Source organism: Siniperca chuatsi, linkage group LG18 (assembly GCF_020085105.1).
Source record: "Siniperca chuatsi isolate FFG_IHB_CAS linkage group LG18, ASM2008510v1, whole genome shotgun sequence".
NCBI lineage: Eukaryota > Metazoa > Chordata > Actinopteri > Centrarchiformes > Sinipercidae > Siniperca > Siniperca chuatsi.
In genome coordinates this window covers 10,499,952-10,512,186 of record NC_058059.1, presented here as the reverse complement: position 1 = coordinate 10,512,186, position 12,235 = coordinate 10,499,952, and the positions used below count along the sequence as shown (strand labels likewise).

The 12,235-nt window shown below is 39.3% G+C and overlaps 1 protein-coding gene across 7 annotated transcripts in view; it reads left to right on the top strand.

Moving 5' to 3' along the window:
• The window catches only part of nup214 (nucleoporin 214), a 35,515-nt gene extending 27,764 nt beyond the window's left edge, over positions 1 to 7,751 (top strand). For all 7 annotated transcript variants that reach the window (XM_044173060.1, XM_044173058.1, XM_044173062.1 and 4 more), the window contains exons 33-36: positions 2,211 to 2,382; positions 3,939 to 4,084; positions 5,364 to 5,397; positions 6,964 to 7,751. In XM_044173060.1, the coding sequence (XP_044028995.1) occupies positions 2,211 to 2,382; positions 3,939 to 4,084; positions 5,364 to 5,397; positions 6,964 to 7,000 (389 nt within the window). In that variant the 3' untranslated portion in view covers positions 7,001 to 7,751. The remainder of the gene's footprint in view (positions 1 to 2,210; positions 2,383 to 3,938; positions 4,085 to 5,363; positions 5,398 to 6,963) is intronic.
• Positions 7,752 to 12,235: the final 4,484 nt, after the last annotated feature.

The window sequence follows — 12,235 nt, the reverse complement described above, 5'->3', positions numbered from 1 at the left end:
AGAAAGGAAGCCAAGCCAACCCTAACTGTAAGCTTTATCAAAGAGGAAAGTCTGAAGCCTACTTTTAAATTTGGAGATGGCGTCTGCCTCCCGAACCCACATTGGGACCTGGTTCCACAGGAGAGGAGCTTGATCTGGCTCCTAGTTTACTTTTAGAGACTCTAGGAACCACAAGTAACCCTGCATTCTGGGAGCGCAGAGTTCTAGTTGGATAATAAGGTATTATGAGATCTTTCAGATACGATGGTGCCTGACCATTAAGAGCTTTTTAGGTGAGGAGAAGGATTTAAAATTATATATTCTGGATTTTACAGGGAGCCAGTGCAGAGAAGCTAATATTGGAGAAATATGATCTCTCTTCCTAGTTCTTGTCAGTACACGTGCTGCAGCATTCTGGATCAACTGGAGAGTCTTAAGAGACTTATTCGGGCAGCCGGATAATAAGGAATTGCAGTAGTCCAACTTAGAAGTAACAAATGCATGCACTAATTTTTCAGCATCATTTTGAGACAGGATGTGCCTGATTTTTGCAATGTTACGTAGGTGAGAAAAGGCAGTCTTTGAAGTTTGTTTCATGTGGGAGTTAAAGGATAAATCCTAATCAAAGATAACTCAGAGGTTCCCTACGTGCATGCTTGAAGTTTAGTTAACTGGTTAATTTCATCTGGATATAATTGGGTATCATCTGCATAACAATGAAAATTTATGACATGTTTCCTAATAATATTGCCTAGAGGAAACATATATAAGCTGAATAGAATCGGTCCAAGCACAGAACCTTGTGGAAGTCCGTGACTAACTTTGGTGTGCACGGACGGTGTACAAACTGATCGATCTGATAGATAGGATTTAAACCAGCTTAGTGCGGCTCCTTTAATGCCAATTACATATACCAGTCTTTGTAATAGGATGTGATGGTCGAAAGCAGCACTAAGATCTAACAAGACAAGTACAGAGACAAGTCCATTGTCTGAGGCAATTAAAAAGTAATTTGTAATTTTCATCAGTGCTGTCTCTGTGCTATGATGCACTCTAAATCCTGACTGAAAGTCCTCAAATAAACTGTTATTTAGAAAGTCACACAACTGATTGGCGACTGCTTTCTCAAGGATCTTAGAAAGAAAGGGAAGGTTAGATATAGGTCTATAGTTGGCTAAAACCCCTGGATCAAGAGTGGGCTTTTTAAGAAGCGGTTTAATTACAGCTACTTTAAAGGATTATGGTACATAGCCTGTTAATAAAGACAGATTGATCATATCCAGTAAACAGGTGCTAACTAAGGGTAAAACATCTTAAAGCAGCCTGGTTGGAATGGGGTCTAAGAGACAGGTTGATGGCTTAGATGAATTAATCGTTGAAGTCAGCTGAAGAAGGTCGACAGGAGCAAAGCAGCCAAAACACACATCAGGCTCTACAGCCGTTTCCAAGGTTCCTGTGTTTGAAGACAATAATGTAATACAACTACAAGATACAATATAGTAACTTATTCACCATGCACAGACATTTTCTTGTGAGATACGATAGGGAAAAACATGAACTTTTATTGGAAATACAATTAAAATACTCATTGTCTATCTCTTTACTTGTGTACAGTTATTATTCCTTTAGGTAGTGTCAGTCCTGGTTCAGACCACATGTGGAATGTATGTGTAGTCATATTTACACAGGAGTCCAAGCAGAGCTGTTTGGCCCAGGAGCCCTCTGTGAGAAGAAAAACACCCTCCACTTAAGGGAAATATCAAGTCAAGTCAGTTTTATTTATATAGCCCAGTATCACAAATCACAAATTTGCCTCAAGATGCTATATAATCTGTACAGCATACGGCACCCTGTATTCTTAGACCCTTGATTTGGATAAGGAAAGGCTCCCCATAAAAACCCTTTTAACGGGGGGAAAATGGAAGAAACCTCAGGAAGAGCAACAGAGGAGGGATCCCTCTCCAAGGACAGACAGACATGCAATAGATGTGTGTACAGAAAAGACCAAAGTAAAATTACAGAATGGACAATCAGGATGAGGAGAGGATGAAGATGCAGGTCCTATGTAAATAGGCTATAGTCACACCATGTTTCAAAAGCCACAGAAACAGCTTCCTGACTGACCTGTTTTATCTTTTGTAGAAACACAGCTGAGTACCTTATAACTCCTTGTATATGTTCCGCTGCTTTCAAAACTTTTTTTAAGTGCTCCTGTATTTTCCCCTCTACAGGTGGCTTTGGTACTGCTCCAGTGTTTGGGAGTCCCCCTTCCTTTGGTAGTTCCCCAGCATTTGGTGGTGGAGCATCATTTGGCTCAAGCCCTTCCTTTAACAACAACATGGGTCCCTCAGCTGGTAAAGTGTTTGGAGAGGGAACAGCAGCTGCCAACATGGGAGGATTTGGGTAAGAAATCTTATGTTCTCTGACAGGTTTTGAAAAAAGATTTGCTATGAAAATAGTTTTTTAGGAATATGTACATAGATCTGCGAGACAATATTGCACATTCACTGAGTAATTAATGCTGATTTTTGAGCAGGTTGAAGGGTCAGCCGGTCTTTTTTTTTGTTTGTTCTTACTAAATTAAAATATGTCGCTTTCTCTTAATTGCCAGTTGTTGAGATTCTTACTTAGTATAAAACTGGGGTGGCAATAGCTGGAAGTTGCTTCATTAGGGTGACCAGCTAGCCAGTGCTGACTCCAACAAAAACACAGAGAGACAGGTTTGGGGATAGTATGAATACATCGGGACTCACTTGGCAATATATACAATAGGGCTGTCACTTTTTCAAAAAGTCAAGTTTGTCAATAAAAGGTGACTAAGTAGTATAACACATTATATCAACTGTATTTTTCGCTGTAACATTGTTGCAGTCAATAATAATTTGAGAATGTCAGTGTCACCAGGCTTTTTGTGCAATACGGGGGGGGGCAGCAGAGCAGCAGGATTTTGCCTGCAGCGTGGAGCAGTTTTTTGGGAATCAGAATATCTATTCTCTCTCGCTCAGTGCGCCATCACACAAGCATAACACAACTGAAGGGAAGCATTCACCACATTGTTTAACACTCTATTAACATTATAGTGATGATGTGATAAAATAAACCAAATGGTTTACCAATTTCCATTGAAACCATGTCCATTTACTAAGGGAGGCCTGCTTTCACACTGTTGAATCCACTGTTGTAATATACACGCAACAGTTATTCTTCTAACTCTAACAGGTAAGACTTGAGGTGGCAGGTGTGTCCTTACAATTAAAGTTATAAATCTGACAAACATCTTAACTCGAGTTCCACTTACTGAATAGGACATTCTTTACAGCCCCCAGCAAGTCAGCCTTATTCCAGTTGAAATTGTATATTAAACTACAGGGAAAGGGATTATTTTATCATTTCCACTCTAATGATTTCTCCAGCTTTATCAACCTTGTGTGTCCACAATGTGCATGTGCTTTGTTACAGTGAGCATGGCTATGAGCCCAAAACTATGAAGCCCTGTGCAGGACTAGATTATTCCCCTCAGATAATCTCACTGCTGCCTGCAGATTAAACACCCCCGTTTTGCTTATTCTCCCTTTTCTCCCAATTTGGAGTCAATGGGGGTGGGTCCTGTAGAAGGGATTACCGCTTAAACCCCCGTCTCTCAATCCTCACACAAACACACACACCATCTGACACCTTCTGCCTTGCTAGCATGTTTATTTGAAAGGAGCTAAACAATGAATATATACACTAGTCATTTCTCTTTCTTATCTCCTTTTTCTCTCTTTGCACAAAAAAACTGCTGGTGTAAAGCAGCGCTGTTAAATGGCATCCAGCCCTATGGCTTAATATTTTCACCCATTTTTTCTCATCAACCCTGCTCAGTATCAGATATTTATTTAGATTAAGTAGTTGTAGTAGTTGTACCTTTTTGTTATTGTATACCATATCACATCGTCTGTGTCTGCTTCTGTTTTCAGGTTTGCCTCACCTCCCAGCGCCCCGTCCTTTGGTGCTCTAGCCAATCAGAACCCTCCGTCATTCGGGGGCCTGGCTCAGCAGGGCTCTGGGTTTGGAAGTCAGCCCAGCAGCTTCTCAGGCTTTGGACAACAGCCACAGGCAGGAGGTGAGACTACTACTTTAGCTGCCCCCTTTTTTCATCCCTCATCATCTTCAAATATCCTCTTGCTTACCAGCACTTGGTTAAAGCAAGCAGTAGTAGGCAAGCAGCCTGGTCAGTGGCTCAAGTGGAGTCGGCATGCAATTCTTCCAACATCAGTACAGTTGAATAGTCAAGACAACGAAGCATCTTATAGCCTTTGAGATCAGTCTAGTATTTACCTCTTTTCATTGTATAAAGATATACAAATCATATGAATCACAGTTGTAATTTTCCACCTGCTGTGTATTTGTTTCTTATGTCTGTGCCCTTTTTTTGGTTGGTAATCTTTGGAAGCTTTAAAATGCAGATGTACATTGTTTATTATCAAAATATTAATGAAATAAAATTGCACAACATTGTTTTTTAACAAAATTAATATCCAGAACAGCAAATCTTCGTATAACAGAAATAGCTAAGATTAATTTTATTCAAATATTTACTTGTTCCGGTGCAATAATTATACTGTCAGTGTAGATTTTGCACCAGATGAAGGTTTACAAAAGATGTCCATTCGCCTCTTTTGTAACAAGTTGTAAGTTAGATCAAACATATCCAAGGAGTGAACTTTATTCATCCACATCAAATTTTTAAGTTAATTAGGTGATTTTCCTCTCATCGTTACATCTGTTGTGTTGCAGTGGTACTATATTTATTACTACTACCAAATTATCGAAAGTCAAGTGGTAGTCAGCTAGTTCATGTACTAATTCAGTAGGCATCAAGATTAAATGGCACCGAATATTATGGTCATGTTATGGGACTTATATCCGATTCAGAAATGTCCCACCATTAGGTGTCACTCCACAGAGATGATGCATGTCTTTGAGTTTGCATGCATGATCCAAATTTGTTAGCAGATCAGAGTTCCCTTGTCATTTTCCTCCCACTTATTTCTGTGTGATGGTTGTCTTTTTTTTCTCTTTCGTCTCCGTAACTTGTTCAGTCACTTTGGCTTTCCTGCAGCCTGTTATGGTTTTGTTGTTAGTCATATACATACTATACATCAGACCGTCCAATTGCCCTTTCATCCATTCATCTCTATCTTTGATAGCACTATGCAGCAAAGCTTTGTCTGTTTCAGGTCATGTTATGTACATAGACACACAGATGTGTTTGTTGTAGATAATTCAAGCTGTGAAATGAGAACTGCATTAGGATTGTGGGTTTTCTGCTTTGGGCACACTGACAGTCATAATGTTTTATTGCTACAGTCACAATTAATCACTTTTTTCCTTTTTTGTAGCATTCTCTGGAAACACCTTCGGGTCTGCAAACCAGTAAGTGTGGTCAACACATTTACTTTTAATTTGTGTGTGTGTGTGTGTGTCTACAAATGAGTAGACAGACCCACCTCTCTCCCTGGCAGCAGTGTGTTGTACCTGTGGTGTTTGAACCCTGCTGAAGCTCACATCTTTCTTCCACAACACGGCTCCCTATAGAACCTTTCAGATTTAATACCACCTCATCTACCCTCATTTCTTTCCTTTGCTTTGACTTTTTTCCTCTATTCATTCATTTAGAGTCAGATTCAGCTTTATTGCTTTTTCACTATAATGGAATACAGGGATTTTTTTTTCAGTCTCAGCCTTGAACAAAAAACACAAAATAAATGAATAATACATTAAATCACGTTGCAATAGGTGATCCCATAAATAATACAATAAATACTGAACAATGTTGCACATAATAAATATACATCATTCTAACTCCTGTGAAAAGTCGCTGTTCCTGAATAGGGTGGTGCATGATGAGTGCTCTAGTAGCACTTCCTTACTAATTTCCCCCTTATGATTACATTTTCATTCCTATCCTTCTTGCCTCCCCTTTTCTGTCTCTCATCCCTCAATCCCACTTTCTACCTCTCCCTCTCTCATGCTGCTTCTCCCTCCGTTTGCTGCTGTGTGTCACATGGCAGCCAGTGTTCCCCGGGGTGTGTTCCAGTGGAATGCACTCTGAAGTGTGCAGGAGTGTGTCGAGACGAGGCTTAGCCTATTGGACATATTCACATGCTGTTAATCCTTCTCTCGCATTCTTTTTTTTTTTTTTTTTTAGTTTTTCTTTTTGGTCTTCCTCCTAAGGCATATTCAACTTTATGCTTATTGTATTTCTTTGCTAACCTGATATATCAATATCAGTTTTGCAAATATGCAAGCCTCAATAATTTTTGACTGAAACTCAAAATAAAATAAAAAATCAGTATCCTTTTGTACCACAATTTAACAGCTCACCACAACCACCAAAGAAAACAAAACATCAAAATTAGATAACAGAATAACAGAAATCACCAGTACATTGTAAAGCCACTGCGGTCAGTGTACTGAATCCTGAACTCATTTATCCATATGAAATGCTCACATATTCACTGGTTGAAAAATCGAATTCATTTGAAATCGTATTGCCATTTAATTTCCAGTGATATTTGATAAATTACACAAAGAAAAAAACCTAAATATATTATTTCTGTTTGTGCGTGTGTGTTTATTTTTTATATCAAGCTGTCTGTCCAGCTCTTTTGCTAGTTTTGTTTATCTTCTTGAGCCCTTTTAAAATTCAAAATTTCCTCATATCGTCCTCTTTAAAAACAAATAAACTCCTCAGTATCACTCAGATTATCTGTCTGGTTGTTCCAACACTTTTATTGAAGCTTTATCATGCTAATGTTGACAGAAACATTCAAATCCTATATGCAACATGTTAATAACAGCATTATTACATCAAATGGAAAATTGTACCGGTCTTGTGGTAATTCTAATAATACTACTACTACTAGTGCTGTTTCAAGCGTTGAAACTCTTTTTCAATAATCTCTCCCTGTCTGCTTTGTCTGTCATTTCTTCTTCCAGATCAAGTCCTCAAACATTTGCCAGTTGGAGAAGCTAGTTTTATTAAACCTCCATGAGCTAGACGTCACTGCTACCGTACTCTCTGCAATCAAGCTCTTTGTGCCACACAATGGGTGGAGGGGAAGGGGGAAGATTGTGTTGCATTTGGGTTAAAGCGGTAAATAACGTGAATTATTATTTTTTATTATTTTGTAGAAATCGTTTTCAAGCAGCTTGCAGAGTGCAGTTCATTCTCTACAGATATATGTATTAATTTGGGAAGTTTATGTATTTTCTGATCTTAGTATTTTCTTAGGACACAGGAGAATTGAGTATTGACATACATACATGCAGAAGGCGGGTTAGTGTGAGGTACCTAGAAACCGATTTTCTACAATGTTTTTGAAAATTATAGAAAACTGAACTGATTTTTTTTATAAACAGGTTCATGACCTTCTTCAGAAAAAGTAGTACATTTTGTGTCCAGCATTTTAGGCTTTACGTCTGAACGTTTCACTCTTTCATTGAATTATGTGAAATGGTGTTCTCAGAGTGGCTATATGAATTAAAATTCAGTCCAGTCGTGTCTGTCAGTACAGTCATGAACAAATGGCAAAAATGTACATCCATGTAGAATGTACCAAAATTAAACAAACCCAACATTTTGAACTGTAATAAAAAAGAATGTGGTTTGAGATGAAGAAAAAAAGTTTTATATTTTACTTTTCAAATGATTTTTGCAGTAAACCCCCGCTTGATGTATATTTTTACATAAAAAAAGTGGAAATAAACGAAATTTCTCCAACAAATTATTTGTCTACTTAATATTTTATATATTAATGCAGTCATGTTAATGGCTCTTTGATTATGTTTATTCTTTCTAGTGATTATGAAACTGAGATTAAAAGCAAACATTATTGTCTAATCATAATGTGACTTATTCACTAACGTAGTGCTTCTCTATAGCCTGGGAACCAGACGAATCTGCAGAGCTCATGTTTCATTTGGTCTGACAGATACGTCTGGGGCCCCCTCCCATTCAGACAGATTTTCCACCCATCCTGGATCTGGTCGGGCCGATCACAACTGTTTATCTAATATGGGGCGGATTTGATACGATGACTGACAGAGGAGCGTCACCAGTCCAGATTTGAAAAGTCACACGTTTCGCTGCTTTGATTGGTTGTAGGTCTGCACCTGCGTCCAGTCTGCAGGTCCGTCCAGCGCAACGCACCAGACTCACGAAACTCAGATCAAACTGTCCAGCTAGACAGTGCTGATAAAATATTAATCAAGATTCTGTTACTGCATTACCTATTTCCCGCCTCAAGTGTTTTCAGGAACACATTTTAGTGTACTGTTCAGCTGTAACTTGACAAAGTTTGTGACAGTTTTTTTTTTTTTTTCTGCTTGAAAACTGACCAAGCACCACCCCAACTTGCATGCGTAGCGCAGCACGTTTCGTTGCTCTGATTGGTTGTAGGTCTATCCAATTGCGCGTCCAGAGACATTTTGGTCTGTGCCCGTTGATAATGCCCCTTGGAAATCAAAAATGAGCAGGGGGGTTCCAGACTAGATCAGATCTTAACATACATTGTAACAGCACTTCACATCATCGCAGTCGAAAATAGGGCATCACTATGCTTAGTATGTCCTTAATACAGAGAAAAATAATATCTGAATATTAGCCATATAAAACTAGATACAGTAATTCAAGGTGTCATGAAGAATAGCATGGTAGCAAGCCTTAGGCCACGTTTAGATGGTTCACTAATAAATGCTAAATCCTTCTTGATATGCAGCTCATTCCTCAATCTTCAGTAAGGAATTCATTGACTCAGAGGTAAATTGGGCTGTGGGAGAATGTTGATGGGGATCTATAGCTTGTATCAGAGCCTCAGTGTGGCTCCCATCTGGCCACCATCTACAGAATTACATTCCCGGTTTATGGCTGTGGAGCATGTCCCTGTCACTCTGTCCACCCTTATCTCGCGTCTCTCACCAATTGGATGGCAGAGGGCCTGGTCGCTCTGAAGTTGCACGGGAATGTCAGGGTCATAAACTGTGACCTGAACCACCCACCTGCTGAAATTGTCAAATCCACATTCCCCAATAGTCTTTAATATATATAAAACAGTAGACTGGAGCCATTGGCACCATTGGTGTCTCCATGTGAAAAATTGGTTATAAATCAATTATAAATGTGTATTTTTATTTTTTAGATTGGTCAACCAAACAACCAACCAAACTATTTTCTAATTTGTTTTGTCTGAGGAGGCATAATAAGCAGCATTACATACATGATCACAAAGATGTGTGGTCAGCACCAGATTTATTTGATGTCTCAGGTAAAGATAGACACATTGGCAGATTACAGAGGCACACGGGCAGTTACAGAGCCCGAAGTCTGTAATGCTTTCAGCTAAAGCGGATGAGCTTATGAGATTTTCAGCACACACTCCACAACTGGCCTCTATGAAAGCATTAAAGGCAGAGTGGCAGAATTTTTATTATACCACAAATATAACAGAAATACATAGTGACAGTACTTTCTTATTTCTTGTGTCACTGTTCCTGGTGATGGAAAGTGCAGGAAAGTCTCACAGACACTTGGGAGGATGTCAGCTGTCTTCATGGAATCCAGATAAAAATAGCTAAACCATCCCTCACTCCTCCCCCCAACCCCCCACCCTTATTCTCTGTTTTTTTTTTTTCCTAGCACCCCACCTCCCCCCAAGTGAGTGATGATTAGCAGCTCTTGAGCACATCCTGCCTTGCTTTGCGGACATATTCATCATCTCTGTGCCACTGCATTCCCCAGCCTGTGCATGTTTTGGATCTTCAGGCATTTCTATGAACAGTGTGCTGCTCCTATAGTGAATGTTACTGATTCTGGTCACTCCTGTATGTGTGTCTCCTGTACTGTACATAATGTTCCAGCCAGGCTGTTCAGGTCACACTACCGTGTGAGGTGAGTGCACCGGCTTCTCTGAAAGAGCGTGCTACAATTTTCCCTAATGGGTAATTTTGTCTGCACAGATAATCCAAATCCAATAATCCACTACCAGACAAGGGAGACCTCGCCCCTGTTTCTCTTCTCTCTGCACCCTGAGCTGACTTGGTGGTGTACTGCAGATAACTTTTTCTAAGGCCTCCCCCTATTTGGAGAACCGCACCCATGGATAGCCACTGGCCACACTGTTATGAAAAGTTTGAAAGATTTCACAAGATTTCTTTAAATTTTTTACAATAAGAAAAATAATCAGGAAGATAAATATGTGAGGTCAGACTCAGACCACTTGTATTCATAACATTACATGAAAGAAAATCGATCTGTAAACATATTGATTAAATTCAAGGTTTTTAGCCATGCTAGCAGAATAGCTCCAGGGATGGCAATGTTGGTCAGTCGGTCGATCCACAACTTTATTCCAGAGTTAAATTTCTCAACAGCTATTGGATGGATTGCCTTGAAGTTTGGTATAGATACCCATAGTGCACAGAGGATGTATCCCAATGACTTTGTTGGACCCCTGAATTTTCGTCTAGTGTCTCCATGAGATTCACATTTGTGTTTTTGAGTGTAATGACTCAACAACCACACATAATAAAAGTAATTGGATGTATCCATTACCAAGTTTGGCTTTGTAAAATGTATGTAAAATATTTTAATGCAACATAAGTAGCCAGTGAAACAACCCACTGCTAAAATCCAAAGCAAGTGAAAACATTGGCTTTATACTTTGCCGTAATCTTTAATCGTCATATTTAATATTAATATTTATTTCAAATTGTATAGCAGTTATCACTTTTTTTTTTTTATTGTGTGCCACTCACCTACAGCTATGTGCTGCACAGTCCTATGGGTACTGGTACTATTAAGCTGCAGAATGTAAGGACATGATCACTTTGTGTGCTGGTATTCATGCTTAAATGCTAAGCACAGCTTTGAGCACTGTAGTGGCACTTACGTGAACATAATGGATGATAAATAACACCCAGGCCACTATACCAGTAAGTCCATCCCAACCTCACAACCTATTACCCACCTGCCTTAGTTCCTCCTCTTTCATTCTCTTTCCCTCTCTGTCTTTAACCCACTCATAGGAATTACGCAATTCAGTGTCATTACTTATCCTGATACTTCAAAGGAGCTTTATACTGAGTTTTAATTTCAATCAAACCCCATTTGGTCTTCCAAGTATGCACAGTGTTCAGAAAAAGAGCCCTGCCTCTGCAGAAGAAGTAGTCGACACTCCCTCTCCATTTACATGTGACACAACATAAACGTAGGTGTATGCAACAGCAATTTCAACTCTGCATGTGAATGGATTACGGAGAATGGGCTTAAAGTCTTAACTAATAGACTTGATCATGGATGTCAGGCATTATCACAGATGTCAGGGGGAAGGCGTTTAGCATCACCAGAGCCGCACAGGTTTGTGAAGAAAGCATTCCCAAAAGGCTTTTTAATGAAAACTCAACACACCTACCTACACCTACTATTTAAAACTGTTAACCCCAATTCCTTCTACTCTTTTCCCATTATTCTGATATAAACACTTGTGCTCCTCACTGTCATCCTAATGAGAGTCCTTTATCGCTGATAGCTTTAACAAGTTACTTGCACCCCTGATGTGAGAAGTCCTCATTCAAGTGCACTTGAGGTCAGCTCCTTGTTTTGGCCACAAAAGCTGTTTTTCGTGTAATAGCTGAGCCACGGCTGGCTTCCCAGCATCCCCTCTACATTTCCCACTCAGGTGAGCATTCCCTGTTTCTATAGCGCTGGCATCCAGTTTGAGCTTAAGCTTTTGTCTCTGTCAGAACCTAGGTTTCATCGACTTGGTCAGAACTGATCCCAAACTAACGATGTTGTTATCTTATCCAACCTCTTGAAGTATAATTTGATTGCAGTGGTTTTCATCTAATATATGGAATCTGTTTTTCAGGAGAAGACTTGGTTAGCGCATTATTTCATCAATATCCCTTTTTATTTCAGTATTTCAGTTTGAGCTCTTGAATCTCAGTCAACACTTAAAGTAGTTAATTTTCTTATTTGCCGAATCTAGGACTTTCCGCTTTTCACTAAGCAAGCATCTTGTGTTTGAATGCATATTAAACAGTGCTGGTGTCAGCAAATGTGTTGTACTGCCCAGATTTTGGGTACATACATCCATATCCGCCCCTAAAATTATTCCTTTCTCCTGTTTTTTGATCATCAATAAAATCTAAAGGTCTGCTGATGAGACATTGCAAATGATTCAGCACAAACATTATGAGCTTTCACCTTTTT